The following is a 19317-nucleotide window of genomic DNA, read 5'->3' as shown; positions in this document are numbered from 1 at the left end:
TTATGTACTAAAAGGTTTTTCCACTTTGATAAGTGGATTATAATGAAGTGTGGCACCATGTTTCATACAATTTATTAATCCAGTCCCACTTATTTACACTCTGAAACAGCATAATGATTTCAATGTTGGAGCACAGCCAAAACTCACATGCAGAAATAATTAAAAAGTTATGTGGAAAGATTGGTGGTTGCTGGTTTGTGAGGGACTTCCAAAGAGACAGACGGACTTTTAGTTAACCAGAAGACCTAAGTTGAAGTAGACAAGACAAAGTGTGGAAGTGAACTAATTTTTGAAAGGGAATAGAGACCCGCAAAAAGACAATCAGAGCCTGACTTGCTCTGCCATTACAGCCCCTCCAAGCCTGGAGAAGCCAGTACAGACAGAATACCTCTCTATATTAGTGCTGATGCAACCAGGGAAACTCCATTTACTCAAGTTCAGATGTCCACAATGAGTAAAAGGGAAAATCAGGCCATCAGTATAAGAAATCCACTATTCCTTTGCAGAAAAGAAGAGTGTTGGTTGGCAGTTCCTTCCTGGGCACAGCACACTCCTCCTGCCTCCAGGAGCACCCTTACCCCTCACAGTTCCAAGGTAATGGCCCCTGAAGATGCTGAGCCACCCAGCAGGTCAGGAATACTTCCTTTAAAGTGGAGACACCACTGGGAGATGCACTCATGCAGAAAATGTATTTTATTTATTCATTGATGCACAATGCCCAGTTCATTTTATCCGCTACATTTCTTATCCACTAACCCCTCTCTCCCTCTACTCCTCACCCGAAAAGGCTGTTTATACAGTGAGCTGGAAATCTAGAATCCAGTTTATTGTTATTATCTGGCAAGATGTACATGATGAAAAGATCCTATAGCAATTCTGTCATTAAGTATTTCTACAGCAAATTCCTACCGAGGATAAGTGACTGCCAAAATCAGAGTTTATCACACTGTGAAGATATCCTGTGAACTATCAGAGGGACGTCATTGAAGTAGGAAGAAAAGAGGAGGAGTTGCCAGCACAAGTTTGGACAGAAAAATAATACAAAGAGGTGTAGCAAAACTGGAAGCAAAAATAGGAAACAAGCAGTAAAATTGCTGTTGGAAAAAATGCTATGGCACGTATCAAGGGAGATATCCAAAATAAAGAGTTAACAAGGCACAGTAACAAAGCAAAATTTGGAAAGTATCGCCGTTGAAAGAGACCTAGGAATATGAGGATAATCTGAATGTAAGAAGCAATGTGTCAGAGGAGAATCAAGTGCCACTGAGACCTCTGGCTTGTTCTGTATAAGCATTGCACAGTGGGGCAGGATGGCATGGCAGTGCTCTCTCCATGCATTTCTTTTGCAGCCACACCTGGAATATTGTATGCAGTTAAGGCACTTCATTACTGGAAGATATAAACAAACTGGAGGAAGTCCAGAGAAGTGGAACAGAAATGACCGGAAGCCAGAGGGACTGATCTACCAAGAAAATTTCAAGTAGCCCTTTACCCGCCTGTAACTCCTCTGATAATTAGAGATGGGAAATGATAACAGCCTAGTTCAAGTCCCCTGTCACGTGCCTTCAGCCCTTTTGCCTTGGGCACCTAAGCATGTGCCTAGCCTTAAGAATACTGAGTAGCCAAAGATTTTTGACCTGATGAAGGCAGTAAGATCAAGGGAAGGAAAAAAATTTAAGCTACATGCCATCAAAATCCTCCCAGGAATTAATTATGACTAAACGAGCTACAATAAAAGATGGAGATTGCATTGCTTGAAATTTCACATTTTACTGCTGATAATGAAAAGGGTTATTCGCATCTCAAGTTTATCATCTGTAAAACACCAGGACTGTTCAATAAAAGCAGTTTTACCCATACAAGTCTTTGCCACAAACATCTATAGCACCAACTTATCCTGTCCAGCTAAAGAGACACGGCTAAGCAAACATTTTTACCCCAGACTGTGTAAGCCGGGTGGAACAGCTCTGCAAAATGACAAATTATATCCCAGCAGGAAAGTAACTGGATTAGCCTAGCTCCTCACACACTGACATTGCTGTGAAGTGATTTTTAGGAAGGCAGCATTTTATGTAACTGTTGAGCTGTCAGCAGGGCTCTACTGAAAGACACTTTAAAAGTCATGTAGAGACTGCCAGAGCCTGATCCAGGGAACGGGTGATTACTATTCACATAGGCTTTGCATGTGATCTGGGAAAAAAACTCTCAAAGCAACCAAGCACCAAAAAACTAGCCAAAAAACCAGCAAAGCCCAGCTGCAGGCAGCCTGCAAACAAGCCTGCTGGGAGGCAGCTTGTTATATCATCTCCAAGCAACATTCCAGGCCAACAGCCATGTTTGGGCACACAAAATTCCCAAGCCCCTGTACCAGCAGGCGAGGCCACCCAGAAATGTTATCCTAAAGGTAACCCTGTGCCCTAAATGTTAACCCTAAAGGTAACACCTCCACTTGAAACCCCTTCACCTGGCTTGGGCTTAAAACCACTTCTTGATGCTCCAAATAAGCAAAGTTCATAGTTCTGCTCTGGAAAAATACCCTGGACAGATCCTTACTCCATAAATGAGAGACAAAATAGAAATCGGCAGTGTTTACTGGAAAGTCAGCATTTGTTACTAAAACTGTGCTGGCTATGCATACCTGAATAGCATGCTAGCTGAGGCTTTTGTTTATGCAAGCAATGCAAGCTTTAAGCTACAACTTTTGCAATATTTTTATTAACTCAACATTTTCCTGCAAACTACATTTAGACACATGGAATGAAATAAGAACAGCATGAAGTCAACAGGTCTCAGCTTCAGTGCATCGGTGCCTTGATTTTACCTTATGATTTTTTTGTAATGGACGCTCTGCAGCACAGTTTTGAAGGTTTGGCAGAAGGTAAAATGACTGTGTGGTTGATCACTGCTTTGACTACTTACAAAGTCATACCTATAAGCCTGAGAGTCCTACTCCAGGGACTTCTTCCCCCCCATTCTCTGTATAGTATATGTCAAAATGAATCTGCAAATTGGTTGAAATCTGTCAAAAACCAAATTATCATCATTGAATATGGTAGGTCTACATATAGGTAAGCTTGCCTGACACTTCTCATTTTAAGACCTCATTTTCTATTGCTTATAACTTTACCACACATTAGCAGTTAGGGCTGAAATTTTCCATGCTGTGTGTCAGCCTGAGGCTGAATATTATTTTGTGAGAGTAAGAATGTATCAGCTAGAAGCACGGAGCTTAGTGCAAAGTAAGTTTGTGAATAAGGGTAGGGAGGAACATGTTGGTTTTCTCCCGTGTTACATTTTTCACAGACATATTTGAGAAGCTCAAGAGCCTTCACACTTTGAGACAGACCCTTTGAAGCATCACTGCTCTGATACCACAGATGTGCCTTTTGCCATCTCATACATTATCACTTAAAATTATAACGGATCACAGTATAAAATACTGAAAAGTTGCAGTTTGTACGTGATATGATTTGCAAAGGTTTTGGTGGAGGTTGGCTGCCAACCTCCAGAGCTCCCTTCTGCAAAGAGCACAGACCAGGGCAGAGGGTCTGAGCTGAGCTTGTGCTCCAGCCATCTCCTCCATGTGCCAGGCAATGCTTTGGCACAGGGACTACGTGCAGAAAATCCCCATCACACTCTCAAGATGCAGCAAGGGAACAGCTTGGAGGAAAGAGGAATGAGGCACAGGTTGCAAAAGCAAAGGCAAGCAAAGAGTAAGGCAAAAAATAAATGTCTTTTCGTGCACTGAGCCTGACCTGTCAGTCCCATAGCTTGAATTCTCTGACTGTTTAGCATTTTTAAAAGGAGGAGGCATAGGAGGCAGACATACAGCTGCTTGGGGTACAGGTCCCCATGTGAGGCAACTGGAACACGTACCCATGGCCCCAGCTCTGCCTACAAGCTTTCATGGTTCCTGGGACTTGACTTGCTGAGTCTGTCTCGGGGGTGAGTCTGAAACAGCCTGGTGCCACTCTCTGCTGCTCTCTGTAAGGACAGGGAAAATAGCTAGTGGCAGCCATAAAGACTTATGGATGCAAAAATGTGCCCAAAAACCTGTCCCCAGTAACCTGTTTGTCCCCCAGGTTACTGCTAGCAGACACCTACGTGGCCTCACAGGGCTCTGTCGTGCTGCTGTGACAGAGGAGTGCTGCCCCAAGGGATGGATGTCCCACACACATCCCATTTCACCTCTCCCCCTGTGGCAACAAACCTTAGGAAACAATGACAACCCCTGGCTTGTAATTTACATTCTCTGTTTCTCTAAAACTTTCTGGGAAGAGGAAATGGGCCTCTAAGACCCTAACCACTGACCAGAGGAGCATATCCCACACCCTCCAGCCCTGCAGCACAGGCTGAGAGGCAGAGCAAGCACACCCCATAGCTGAAGGGAGAAAGACAAACGAGGGCTGACACTCCCAGGACATATTCCCTGCTCAAATACCTCCTGCACAGGTAGTGGGCAACTTCTGCACACGTTGCCATGCGTGCCACTGGCCAGCAAGGCCACCCAGCCCAGCAGCTGGCCTGACATCCCATGTGTGTGAGGCCTGCACAAACCACAACCAGCAGTAAAACCACAGACTTGAGAAAAATAAAACTCAAAACACCCTTCAGTGTGAATTTGTGACCCAGCATCCAGCAGTACCTGCAGGTGAGGGTTACCCTGGCAGCTGCTGTATCTGCACACAGAAATTAAACTCCAGTGCTTGGAAAGGACACGGATTACTGAGCCATCATCAAAAGGTTTGGCCCGGGGAGCTCCAGTGCCGCATCCACACTGCGGCTGCAAGAACACCCTCCCAAGCAGGCTCTGCCAGAGAGAGCAGTGTTTTCCTGCAAATACGATTACACTGACTTCAATTAGGTAACTGGCTCAGTGGTTTTGATTGTTTCAATTGGGTAAGCACGTGACAGGGATTGATGTATAATTAAGATGAATTTTAAAGATAAGTGTTCATGCTGAAGTGGTGGAGCAGACACGTTTGTCGCTGCCCGAGGACGAAAGAGGAGAAGTACAAGTGGGAAGAGCTCCTCTCTCTGCTCAGCCAGTTATTGCTGACCTCTGTTTTTCATTATTCCTAGGAAGTGGTCAGTTAACCCTCATCACAAAGCAATAAACCGTGACAGAGAGCGCTGATTAATGCGCTGCTCCCCACCAGGGTCAGGCACGAGGAGGAACCCACGGCAGGCTCCTGGCAGTTTTAAATGGCCATTAGTTATAGTTGTGCAAAATGGAATTAACCCAGCTAATCGAGCACTGAGCAGCCATGCTTCTGCTGAGGTCAAGGGTTCCCAGGAAACAAAAGGTACCCCATGTTTACATATAGGGAAAAATACCTTAAAGACTCCCTAAAGCACTCCAAACCCTGACAGGCTGATTAATTAAAATGAATACCTACAGCCTATTTGACTAAATAGTGAATAAACATAATACCTGCACTGTATATATTAACTGAGGGAAAGTCCTGGAGTAAAGGACAAAAGAAAAGCAACAGATTGCCTTCAGCAGCCTACTAAAACATGCTCCAGGGGAGGTGCTGCACTGCAGCAGGTGGCCCTGTTTAGATCCCTGTCCCCAAAATCCTTCCTGACTGTCCTCTCTTACAAACAGGTTTGCTATTCTGCCCCTTCACAGGCTCAGCCACATGGCCTCGGTGTCCCTTAGGCCTGGGCTGTCACACATATTCCTCACATTCCCAAATTTGCTGTTTGTAAACCCTTCTCCCATGAGACCCAGAGAGCCAAGGAAGCAGAGAGCAAAAGGGAAAGCCTGGCAGAAGGACACAAGCTAAACACGCACATGCCAGCGCAGTCTGTGACAAAGACATGAGGGGCCCGAGCACCAGGGCTTTTTTCTGAACAACTATCTTCCTCTCACTTTAAATTTAATCTTCCTTTATTAGTACTGGCAAGTGCCACTCTAAGGCGTGACCTCCATGTCTGGAACAGGAGAACTGTTTTTGCTGTGGCCTGCTCTGTGCCCCTCCCTGGATGCCAGAGGCCCTTCTCCCATCTTTCCCTAAACCTTTGTTTCAGATTCCAGCTGAAATCTTACATTTGTCCCACAGCTGGATGGAAATAATTTAATTCTAAGGATTTCCCTCATTTTTTCAGTTGACAACCTTCGTTCAAATTGAAGCCTCCAAGAAATTCCCAGGCATACTGATTTTAGGATTAAGGATTGCATAATCCCCATAAGGCACTTGGCATATGGATTTTGGATTAGTCCCACTTGCAGTATCTGGCAATACCTCAGCTCCACCTTTCCCTGTGGAATCTGAGTGGGCACCTTGGGCTATAGAAGCACACACAGCATTTCCCACCTTATTCCTTGTGGGAAACAGGTGTTCCTGCATTGTGAGTTTGTTATTGAAGGCTTCAAGGACACAAAGAATGGTGACAGTAACAAGGACCTTCTCACTTTCTTTGTGGAATGGTAATAGAAAATACAGAGAGTGTGAGAATGGCAATAGGAAGGGCTGAAATGAATTTCAGAAAGATGATACAGTCCTTCAGTTTTCTATTTCTGGAACTTTTTCTAACTCAATGGAAAAAGGGATGCTCAAGTAAGCAAATTTACTCAAATGCTGTTCAAAGCCCCTCTGCTGCTCAACCCTCTTTTGTCTCATCACAGAGCTTTTAGCATGTACTAATACACATGTTTTGCTTGTGCTTTTGTGTCCTTCATTTTTTCATAAGCTTTCCATGAAGGATCTTTTATTATTAAACAGTCAGTGAAAGAGCTCATCCTTGCCATATTTCCTCTTCCTACTTTGAAATGAATAATTTACATGGAATAATTGCTAGGTATTCTTTCTAAATTTCTTACATGGAAGTGGATTCCTTCATGAAATAGAAGGGAAGCAAGAAAAGATGAAGCTCAGTGTAAACCACTGTGTCCAAGTGCCTGCACTATTTTTCAGCACCATAATTTATTTTATAAAGCTGTATGCAATGTTGCTGTATTAAAATATAGTCCACTTGACAGATTGCCTGCTGCCCTACATTCAGCACAGAGTTACCTGCACGATGACAGTGCAGAAGTACGAAATATGAAATACTACTCGTAGTTCTCAGGGCTCTGTAAACCACTTGAACATCTAGAATTCAACTGTCTGGCTGTTTACAGCTTGCATATGAAGCCATTAACAGCCATCCTTGCCCAAAATACTGCACAACCTGATGGTTTCAGGAATATGGTGCTATCACTGTAGAAATACTCTCACCCAGTTATCACTAAAAAGACTGCAAGTGAAAGGCATCATTTTTTAAGTAGGTTAGTGTCTTTTCATTCTCCTTTTTTAATTTTATGAATAGTTTAGTATGCCAGTGCACACAACCTAAGAAGTACTTATTATTATTTTTTCCCAATAGCCCATCATTATCATTCTGTTGTATCAGAGAAAATTAGCACCTATCGCTTACATAATTTCAAGCACTATTGTTAAGAGTGGAATTTGCATGCATGATATGGTGTATAGGCTAACACAAGTCCATTTGCTAAGTCCACGTGGTGAAATGGATGAATAAATAATTGAATGCTTAGCTCCAAATATATAATTATTCTTAGAAAAAAAATTAGAGCACGAGTCTGTGAAATACATATAATAATACTCATCTACAGCTAAACACCCAAGACAAAAAATGTCCTTTCAGAAATGGAATGATATAGTTAGATTCCTAAAATGCTTATAAGAAACTTGCATAAATGCCCAAGTTTTGAAAGCACATAACTATTGCACTTCTTTTCCTTCTTTCCCCAGGCATTACCTTTAAATTAAAAAAGCTGTTCCAGCCTAATCAAGAAGAGGCTTATCAGAGAACTTGTACAGAGTATGCAAAAGGTTTGTAAACCTTCAAACCACAGTTTGGATTGCTCCTGTTCAAAACCCCTCCAGCTTGGTTTCCCAGCCCTGCTCCCACACATGGCATCGTTCAGCCGTCCCTGGGAAAGCAACGTTACCTTTTTTAACAGCACCCTCACCCTGCTCTGGAATCAGCCTGGCTGCTGTGACAGTGTGGGAATTGTTTGCCATATGTCCCTTCCACCACACAGGATCACATCAGTTTTATGCTATGGGAGGGAGCAGGTTTTGCAACAGCAAGTTCTAAACATTAGGTCCGGTCCTCCTCTGTCCTGGAGAGCACCACACACTGTTTGCCAGAGGAAGTAAAATAAACAGGCAGGGTACAAATGAGGGAAATATGCTCTAGTTCTTCTGCCTGGTAGCCCAAAATGAATGCAAATTCACCATGAATGGCAAATGAGTAGGGAAAATGTCACTATTCTGGGTATGGTTTTCCACAAGAATCAAGAATTAAAGGCAAATGAAATGAGATGTAAAAATCTGATACAAATGCCTTAATGCTGAAAGTAATGACACCTTTTCTGGAAAAAGTGCAAAATGTTAAATTACGAGAATAAAAAAATATTCAAAATATTTACCAGAATATTCAGTAACATGCAAATGGGAATGCCTTTTGTTGGCATCTTGCAAGAACAGTCTGCAAGTTTCAAAGAAGCAATTTTCTTCCAAATCACCATTATGCTCTTTTTCTGTAATACGGACATCACATTATGTTTTAAAATAATGTCTCTGTCTTTCTATTGCAGAAACTATTCCCATTTTGGCATTTTTTCTCACCCTGTGACTTGTCAGCCTACGTTCTGAATCTCTAGAATAAATTTCTAAACCATAACCTTTCCACATTTATTTTCTGAGGCATTTATGTAGCCCTTTTGAGTTTCTTCAGACATTCTTTTCCAGGCAGGAGGCACCGAGTAGTTTCATTAAACAGAAAAACCTACTGCCTAAAGCAGTAATTCCATTACTGCTTTTTGCCCTTATTACTGGTCCTCTGGCATAACCATTGAAGAAAATCTGTAGACCTTTTAAAAAGTTATGATGTAATAAATCAGGAAAAAAAATCTCTTAGGAAGACTAGAAGGATGCAGGTGTCTCTTCTGTCTTTAAGAAGAGCAAGGATACTTTTTTTTTTTTTTTTTTTAATGCAGAGGATGGTCAAACAGGTTGCCCTGAGGAGTTCCCACTAATGGAAGTATCAGCATGTTCTAGAGAAGCTGCATTACAGCCTTCCCAAATTCACTCCAGTCAAATGGTTTAGGCACGTATTGAGCTCCAAGCAAGCACCACCATTATCCACGTGTCCTGCACATGACAGCATCACAGGAACCTTGCTCTGACTGCTGTTGCTGAACAAGTAAGAAATCTTAGACTTCCCAACACCTCAAAACCTGAATTCTGATCTAACTCTCCATGTCTCTTACAACATTATGTCTTACATCTATACCCTTGGCCCTGCCTTGGCAGACCCCTAGCTTATCCTGAGGACAATGTGGATCGTGATTTAGGATGAATCAGGACTGAAGTCAAAAGGACTCTTGGCCTTGAAGTCTGCATTCACGTGCCACTGAGAACAAAGTACACAAACATTACAGAGACTTAAAGAAGAAAGAGAGAAAGGGAGAAGAGAGAAAGCCAAGAAGGCATGAGGCAGGTGCCCTGAAGAACTGGCATCTCCTTTGCCATGGGTTTACTTTATAATAATAAGCAAGAAAAAATACTAATTATTCTGCCTGTTTCCTGAATATCCAACTTGTGATCCAGAGTCTGATTTGCAGTAGTTTAAGTGACCATAGCTGTAAGTAACATCAATGGAAACTGCACTTTGGACATACTAAGAGCTATAAAATGCCAAGTACTTAGACCCTGAGGTCCTAAATACCATAAATCATGAATCCCAAATCAGTGGGTATGTCAGAGCCTAATCTGTGCCTTATCTCCTCAACTGTAAAATAGGGGTAATAACCACTCATCTCATAGATTAAACAATGCTTGTGAAGCACTTAGATATTAGTGAAATCACCACAAAAAAGCTTTGTAAGAAATGAGTAATTATGTGTTCTGAGCAAGAGATGAATAGTAATCAGCAGTGAAGGCACAGGACCATACATGGGGCAATGAAAAGAATATAAGGCATTGAATAGCTGCTCATTAATTGAACACCATCCAATCTCTTCAATGAACAAGGCAGAGGTGTAATGGAAAAAACTGTATGGGACTGTGTTATTGAGGCTGAATTAGGAATCATTACATGCAGTGCAGATGAACAAAGACACAGGCCACTACCGTTCATTACTTTCATACTTAGTGACGATTTTGGAAACTTGATTTTTTTCCCCCTACCCAATATATTTAAAAAAAGCAAACTTAGAAAAATGAACCAGCTCAAACCACCTGAAACCCACTACTGCACCTAATACAAGAAACCACTGAGGAGCAGTAACTCCAAACTACTTGTTTCTACTTGCTCTTAGCATAGACAAGGTACATACAGAAGCCAAACATCATCATCACTCTTGAAATAGGTGGGAATGGACTGATTAACTCATGTTCCCTTTTTTAGGGCCCTGGATTTGGCAACTCAACAGTGAGAAATGGCACCAAATAATTTTGTAGGTTAAAAATAGGTAATATATTTTTGGTCTAACAAAATTTTCTCTCTGTGAACAATAAGGACCTGTGGGCTTCAATGCTGACCATTGGGCCATTATTATTTCTAAAAAACCTGACAAAACTGCCTCTGTCAAAGTCTAGACTTCAAACCTAACAGAGACACTCACAAATTTCAACAACCTAAAACTGTGCTCCAAAAAAAGGATGAAATCCTGGCTTCATTTAAGGCAATGGGAGATTTGCCATTACCTTTCCCACTCTATTTATATCCGAGATGCTAGCAGATGCCTTGTTCCCTCTGTCTACAACAGACAGATCTGTATGTACATTTTCTCTCTCTTTTTTATTCTTTTTTTTGTCTGAAGACTGTTTTCCCACCTCTTATTTAAAAGGGGATTAGGAGGCACAAAAAGATGCTTTGTTTCTAGCCTTATACATTCATTTTCCAGTTTTATCTGTTAAGAATTTCTTTCAGCCACAACACTGCAAAATTCCTTATCTCTAACACTGGAGTCCTGAAGGCCCCTTGCAGGATTATCCCCTTTTGACTTTTAACTACTTATCCTGAAACTGGAAGAGTCTTTTCAGGTTTGAAAAAATTTCAGGAACTTAAGGGTTGTAGAAGAGAAGTGCTATTTGGTCCTAAAAGTGAAAATTATAACACTGCTTCTAGAGGCTGCCAAGGCAGGCAGATAACAGCATTTTATAAAGTAATATGGCTTAAGAAGTGCTACCATAGCTGTAAGGAGCTAAAGCATCTGATTAAGGATGTTTTATTATATTTTATATGTTTTATACTGTTAGATACAGATCTTGTCGATGTATTTCTGCCCAACTGCAAATTCCAATTTAAATGTCCGCTCATGCTTTATTTATCCCTTTAGTTGTATTGTATCAGACATTAAAAAACAAAACAAAACAAAACAACCCCATCAACAAAAACCTGATGGGGCCTGGGGGAGGGGGGTACCTACAGAGCCTTAGGAGTTCTTTCAAAAGGACTTCACTCTCCTGAGCTTTTTTTTGAAGTCAAAATGAGAAGTCATTGCAGGAGACAAACATTAACTGGCTAGCACAAATACAAAGCAATTCTGCCTTGTGCAAGATACTTTACATCCATTTTACATCCACTTTACATCCATTTCTAAAAACTGAAGTTCTGTATTCCTGTGAAGATCTAGTCATTCACCATCATTACAAATGGAATATTCTAAAAACGTTATTAGCTAGTCCACCCTCTCTATTACTCACACTTCCTCCATTTTCAGAGTCAGTTGAAGTCTCCAGCCTCACCAGGATACAGCATTAACCAAAAGAGACCTCTTTGGCTTATCCTTTACTACCACAGAGAACTAAATTATATCATTGGCTACTTCTCTTAAGAGCAATTTCAAAGTAGGCACTTAAATCCTTCTTACACTTTTTAGGAAAGTGCTCCCACAAAAGTCTTTCTTTTTTGGTGGTTTACAGCATTCTCAAAATAGCAAACTAACTAATGGGATTTTTACCCATTTACTTTATTTCAGTCAATTCTTAGTTCAAAATAAATTCTCCTCCCTCTTGGTTGTCTATTCCTCAACTGCAATATTTATAGACAGCAATCATGTCCCAACTCAAATTCTTTTTGGGTAAGCTAAAAAAAGCTAAAAGCATTCAGTCACCAGACATAAGATAAATTTTTATTTCCCAGATCATTTCAAAAGCTCTCCTCATGTGTTCACCTGATTTTGAATCAAGCTGTCTTTAACATTCTGATGACCAGAAGTATACTCAACACTCCACATAAGCACTCCCAGCATCACTTATACCATGACAGTGTGAATACTTCCCTGATGGCTTGAAATACTTGGTGCATCTGAATTTTACACATCCATTTTGTGCAACTCAACTATGCAAGTGGCTCAGCCAAGTTGGAACTACTACCTAGAAGATGAATTTCCCAGGAAGCACCCTGTCTATCTTTCCTATAGGAAAAGAGATCCATTCCTTTATAAGGAAAAGGCAGTTGACATACTCAAGAAAACACTGAACTAATGGCTGTAGCATTGGAACATTTGTTAGCCAAATATTTGTGGCTACTTTAAAACAGCATGCACTGACAGGGTCATCCTCCCTCCAGGAAGACTCTGACATGCTGGGATGCTACCCTGTGATGTGTTAAAAAAGAAAACAACAACAATAACTAATTACTGCAACCGAGTTGCCTGTCACATCATATGAATGCCAAAATTTCCCTGCTCTTAACAGGATGTAGAAGGTAAACGTGTAAAAGTCTGTATGGTGCTTGGCTTTGTGGCAGTGGAAGGCTTCTGCCCAAGATAAACCAACCTCACCACTGCATCCATGCTCCATTTACTGGGATCTGTGCTTGTGCAGGCTGGCTATCACCTACTGAGCATATTATTTTACAGACCAAGCAGGCTAGAAATTAATATTCATAAAACAAAGAACAAAAGACAAATGACAGAGTGCAGGAGAAGAATAGTTGCATGCATTCCTGTGCGTTCGTTTTTCAAGGCTAGACAGCTGCCCGTATTTAAATTCTCATACTCATCTATCCCTCTCCACAGCAACACCAACTCACACAGTAAATAAGTTACCCTCAAAGAAACTGCAAATGTTGGGAAGTCTTGGGGGAGGGAAGAAATTATTAACGCTTTTGGAAAGGAATGAATGCAGATTTTCAGCTTCCTTGATATAAAATATTTTTTGTATCGTTTTCACAGCTATTAACCAACTTATGTTCTTTGTGGCACTGCAGCTGCTAAACCCACTCATTCTGTGCTTGTTTTCAAAGCAAGGCACTCCGTCACCTTGGTGGTTCCCAAATCTCCCCCCTCCATCTGAAATGCTGCCACATTCTGCCTGCTCCCCTGGTGCTCCACTTCACACTCACCTGAATGCATCCAGCGTTTTTTACTCAACACTGGGCAGTGTTTTCCATGCAGCCCATGTATTCAAAAGACCCAAAAGGAAAGATTTTCCTCACTTTTCACCTCTCCCCAACTTTAAAAAAAATCAGTTGCAATATATGTTAGATTCTTTATTCTATCCTTTTTTCTTATTTCTCAACTCTTGCTGCTTGGGTTTTTTTTTTACTCCTTTTTGGGGTCCCACTGCAAATATTTTTAGCACCTTCCTCCTACCAGTCTCCTCAACTCTGAGCCCTTAGTAACTAAAGCCAGCCTGGAGAAGGAACCAAGACTTCATTTCACAGAGCAATACTGCCTGCCAGAGCTAAACCCAGGAAAAGTCCTTTTCATATATCCATGAAAGCATGGAAGGCTGGTGGCAGCTTCAAACCTATAATGACTTAATTATTTAAATTTTATTTTACACCTATTAACCATAGCATATCAAGTAAGAGTAGCAGCTGCTACATGAATTTGACCAGCTCACTTGCCCTCAGCAGATCACCCATCTGCTTGCTCTTCACCTAATATTTCTGTTTGATAGGTTGCAAAACAGATTCTTGCAACAGGTCAGGAACAGAGTCAACTTCAAATCCCACATAAAAATTTCTTTGAAAACATATGGACATCTATACTGAGTGATGTCAAATTTAGAGAGGCCACAGACCTTAGGAAAGTGGATAAAAGGAAAATTGCAGCCTGTTATGGAAAAACACTGACTCCATTACAGTGAATGAACAGAAGAGTGGAGAGTGAAGAACTGTATGTATAATTAATTATAGAAATACAGACCCACAAAATTCATGGCTGCACACACTGCAAAACAGTGTGCAAAATGCCTGTTATGTGTCAAATTCAGTTTCATACAGCATAAAAATTATTGCTTTTTAAAATGATCAATACAGTGAACTTCCCTGCTCACCAGTAGCATTCTATAAAAAGTTATGCTAATTAGACAAATTATTTAAGGGTTATGTATGCTAGCATTTCTCATACCTTGATAAGTTTTCCACTTCAACTGAAATGAAAACCAAACCAAAAAACAAGGGAGGTACACAGAGAGAGGGTTTAGTTTATCTCCTACTAGGGCCTATAAAGCCTTGGGAAGTTCTTCAACTAACAGTGCATAGGAAAATCACCTCTTTCTGAAAAACAGATAGGATTTCTTTATTCTTACACTGCTCACTTAGCAAGTTTGCAACATCCAGGAGGCATCAAATCAGACTGAAAAGTTTCCTTCAGCCAAATTATCCCTCCACTCTAAACTGACAAAAGTTTAGGTGAGAAAAAAAACCCCACAACCCTAGGAACTTTTGTTGCTGTGCCTGTGTTTTTACTTCAGAGCTGGAGAGAAATCGATTTTTTTTAACTTAAAATTGAAAAACTAGCTTTAAGGTTAACCTTCTGGAACAGAAATCGAGAGCAGAATCTGATCTTTACTGAATTATCCCATCTTTGTACTTTATAAAAAGGACAAGCTTCCTTATAACGGATCCAATATAATTTTTTAATGCTCCCATTTTAAGTAGCTAAAACTTTCTAAGTAAATATGCAAAATAACTTAAAGAAAATGGTCATTTTTGCTGTAGTCTTTAGCACCATATGGAGATGAAAAAAATGCCTTCCTTCTTGTTTCCAAGCCAAAGGAAGAATAAAAGATTAGCAACTTATGAAACAATATAAATTTTGATTTAGGAGAGATTACCTCATACTTGTCTGGAACTTGAACAAATGAAGACTGAAAATGCAAAGCATAGGCAAGAACAGCTGTGATTTCTGACTTCAAGCCTGTTACTCTCCTTAGAGAAAGCTGCTTCAGTGGAAAAAGAGAAGACAAGCCTGGCCAGGTGCTTTAGGTTCCCTCACAGTACAGCGCATTTTCAGCATATGACTCTATTTTAATCACAAATTCAAGTTTAAATGACTTTAGGATTGGCCATATCTGTAATTGAGGAAAAAACCCATAGAATAAAATTAACCTATGTAAAAATGTATTCTAAATGTATATACCTTAACTTTTGCAGTGACACCATTTACCAACACTTTTACAGTCCAGTTTGCAAGGCAGATCAAATTTATGCTAATGACAAAATCATGTTTCTCCATACCAGTCTCCTGTTCATCAGTCAGTCATCAAAAAGCCTGTACCTACTTGATACTAAAACTAGTACTTGGATAATTTACAGCCTTGGATTTAATTCCACCTGAAGTTACTTTTGAAATTTTACCAATAAACCCATTTTAATACTCTTTTTGGTCTACACCTCTCCTTCTCCTAAATCCATTAGACATTTCCTGAAAGTTCCAAGATACTATTAACTGGGAATACAATTACCAGATTTATAATTTGAAATGCAAACTTTAGTCTCTTTGTTCTTCTTAGTTTCTTGGGTTTAAATTCCAATACAGTTGTTATTTTCTGTTATAATCTCTCTGAGTTTGTAAGATTTCAGAGGAGCCTGAAGGAATTGGCAGTCAATGGCTGTTCATGGTGTGCTGACAATGTTAGCCATTCCAGCTGAGACCCAAAAAGCTGGGTAGCATGCAGAGTTCTCTCTCTCCAAATCCCTCTTTTCTCTGCTTCCATGCTTTTTGACCCAATTTGTCTCCCCACTTCACAGAGGGGCTGAGTTGGAGGAGACCTTTAAAGGTCCTTACAAAAAGAAGGCACATCATCAACTGAGGAACATTTAGTGGATCATGAAAGAAATGTGTGTGTCCCTGTGCTACAAATATTTAATTGTTTCAATTATTTCAAATAGGAAACCTCAGGAAGGCGTTTTTATTGGTCCTGTTCTCAACTGAAAAATTTATGATGGATCTACAAGAAACCTCTTGTTACAAAACTACCTACAAAAACTTTTATTTATATGGACTGTGCCAGGATGATTGAAGCCAATATGTGTGTTATGTTTTTGCTATGCCCTTTTGGGGCCAACACTCTACAATACATAAAAAAAAGTGCAAGTCAAGACAAAATTTCAGTGTCTGCCTAGCAACAATGCTACCGGTAGTATCAAGAGCTCAGTCATGTGCATACCAAGAAATCTAGACAGTGTTCACATACCACTGGTAGGTACATGTATCTTACTATAATGACTCTTAAAAATGTATTTTCAACTAATTTAAAGCACATCAAATTTTTAGGGATGACAGGGTAGCTTTCTCTTTCATTTTTAAATTTTTTTTTGCTCTTTCATTTTTAATTTTTTTTTTTTTATGTTTAACTTGCAAACTTGCAGTAATTACTGATCAGTTTTAATTACATTTAAAAAACATCTTTCTATGCCTGATCAGAGAGTAATCCTTTCCTAATAATTTTGTCTTCTGAGGCTTGAAAACTGCTTGCTGCTCTGTTAACTCCTAAAGGGATTCCTTAGTAATTTTTCATAAATTCCTGTAAATCTGGATGGGAACATCCATCATGCTGTGTTGGAATGGTCAGCAAAAGAGATGTAAATGTGGGCAAATAGTACCTTGAAATTACAGTGATTCAAGACTGGAGAGGAAGCTTTCCTGGGAGGCAGGAAAGGAGGCAGGAAGACAACAGAAGGTGCTGTCACTTCACACAGTATGTGCAGGTATATGGAAAGCTTCACCATCACCACCACCCAACCAAAAAATATCTTCTCAAGATTCAGGGGTCAGCTCAGATGTGTGTGCCTGAAGAGCCATCCATGATGTGGTATGGAAGTACATGGAGGAAATCACTCAGCCAAAAAAAGGAAGGTTTTCCAGTTCATGTGCTGTATCAAGCAACTAAATGCTCAAGAAGAAGTTGGGGAATGAGGACATCAAGGTCAGCTACTGCACAACTGTAAGAGAAGATGTTTTCAGCAAGGGGAAACCTTTTCCATGTCCTTATAACTTTGGGAAGTTAATTTCAATTAGATTGACACTTCTGATGATAGATAGATAAATAGATTGATAGACATTACACGAAGTCTTGACTTCAGTGACGCACAAGCCCTCCAGGTCTATTTAACAGAGAGCTAAATCCTTATTGCCATCAGAACTAGATTTAATGATCACAGAAGAAATTAATCACACCTCACACTGCCTCACTCAGTGCACAAGCTGGACACCATATTAAGAACCTATTTTTTTTCTTCTAGGGTTTTTCTCATGAAGATAAATCAGTGAGTAGCTATTTCCTACCTCATCTGTGGTTGTAAGAACATTTACTGATCAGCAAAGACTTCCAAAAACCTATACGGTATTTGTGCCCTTTGCATGCCACGAACTCTTATTGTCAGATATTAAAAACCTTTTATCCACTTGAAGAAGCAACTTACAAAGTCTGTAAAGGTCACTCAACATTTTTTTTTCATATTAACAACATAGAATTTTACCAACAGCAGAAAACACATAGGAAAATTTATTGTCTATATATATATATATTTCTTTTAAAAAACAAAAGAAAAGATTTTGTCTTTTGTGTTTTCTTACCTTCTACTGCTCTCTTGAAGAAAACTTTACAGCTGCCACATGTAACCACCCCATAATGACATCCAGATGCCTCATCTCCACACACCAAACACACTTTGGAAGGTCTTGAAGATCCAGTTGATACACTTCTCAATGAAGAGCTAGAGTGAAAACAATCAAACAAAACAAAACAGATATGAATATTTCAAATCACACCAGCCATAATAGAAAGTTCAATTAAGAATTTATAACAGGTATATTGCTCAAGGCACCTAACAATTAGGAAACCACAACTCTTTCTGGCAGTGCCTAGCTGAATACACGAATTGCTTTAATTAGTAAGTGCAATATTTTTATTGTCTGTTTTAAAACACCCATAATATATCAATGTTAATGTGAGAAGTTACCACAAGGGCAATGGAATTTATTGGTAGCAGATGATTAAAACTGAAAATAAAAAACAAACTAACTAACAAACCATTCTGGCAGCAACCTGGCAGCTATAAATTTTCTTTCTGTTTCTTTATTTGTTTGAAGCCTTCACAGCTAAGGAGTACCTGTAAGGAAAGCTCTAAGGCCATTTGATGAAGTAGTGCAGCAAGGGGATATGTACTCCCCTGTCTGTGCTCCTGCTTACCACTGCAGTACTTCACGAGCTTATCTCTGATATTCCTGCAATTTAGCAGCTTACTTCCCATGTAGTTTTGAAGCCTTTGTACATTCTGCAAGCACAGAAGATCTTCCCATGTGCCTGTAGGTGCCAGAAAAGCAGCACTGGAGCTTCAGACCATCCTGAAGTTTGGTAGAGTGATGCACCTTGCAAGCCTGCTTCAATCATCTACCTCTGTCTTAAACTACAAGGCACCTTTAGGAAACATTTTCCACCGGCAACTCTCAAGGACAATGCTTTTCAAAAACAAGTCACATTTTCTGATCCTGTGAGTTTCCTCCCTCCTTCCCTCAGGAGCTGGAAATGCCACCCTAATGCAATGGGCGTGCTTGGAGAAACATGCCAGATCCTGAAGGAGATGAAAGCTTTGATCCCTCCCATGTCTCCATGGGGCTGGAGAGTCAGTCTCCTTCCACACAGCCTCTCTTCTCCAGGTAAATGTGACCTCTTGCCTTTCTTACATGTTATCTCTCTGAAGGCTGCCAAACAACTACAAAAACAACCCTGAAAGACTTCCCACCAGCAGGGAAATTATCAGGCAGTTCAAACTGCAGGTCCCAGCCTATTTGTCCATCAGCAACTGGGAAACGAAGTCCACAGGTAGTCTTAATTCAAATATAAGATAATGAGCTTGCTTAAGAAATCTCAAGTATGAACTCTTTGCCTTTTTCCAAATTTCTAACTTCCTTTAAAGAGGTATGCAGAGGCCAAGTGATTTTTCCACAGGGCACAGCTCAAATGTCACTCCAAATGAGGGACCGCAGCTCCCCTGGCCTACAGCTTTACTGCAACATCAAATCTAAATGTCTGCTTAAATGACAGTGCTCAG

At 40.3% G+C, this 19317-nt stretch overlaps 1 protein-coding gene across 1 annotated transcript in view; it reads right to left on the bottom strand.

The window, feature by feature from the left end:
• NR3C2 (nuclear receptor subfamily 3 group C member 2) overlaps positions 1-19317 on the bottom strand; it is a 185115-nt gene that overhangs the window by 62229 nt on the left and 103569 nt on the right. Inside the window, exon 2 of the mRNA XM_005418096.2 lies at positions 17840-17979. Within this exon, the coding sequence (XP_005418153.1) occupies positions 17840-17979 (140 nt within the window). The remainder of the gene's footprint in view (positions 1-17839; positions 17980-19317) is intronic.

The sequence above is a fragment of the Geospiza fortis genome, unplaced genomic scaffold (assembly GCF_000277835.1).
Source record: "Geospiza fortis unplaced genomic scaffold, GeoFor_1.0 scaffold11, whole genome shotgun sequence".
Taxonomy (NCBI): domain Eukaryota; kingdom Metazoa; phylum Chordata; class Aves; order Passeriformes; family Thraupidae; genus Geospiza; species Geospiza fortis.
This window is presented reverse-complemented; position numbering and strand designations above follow the sequence as displayed.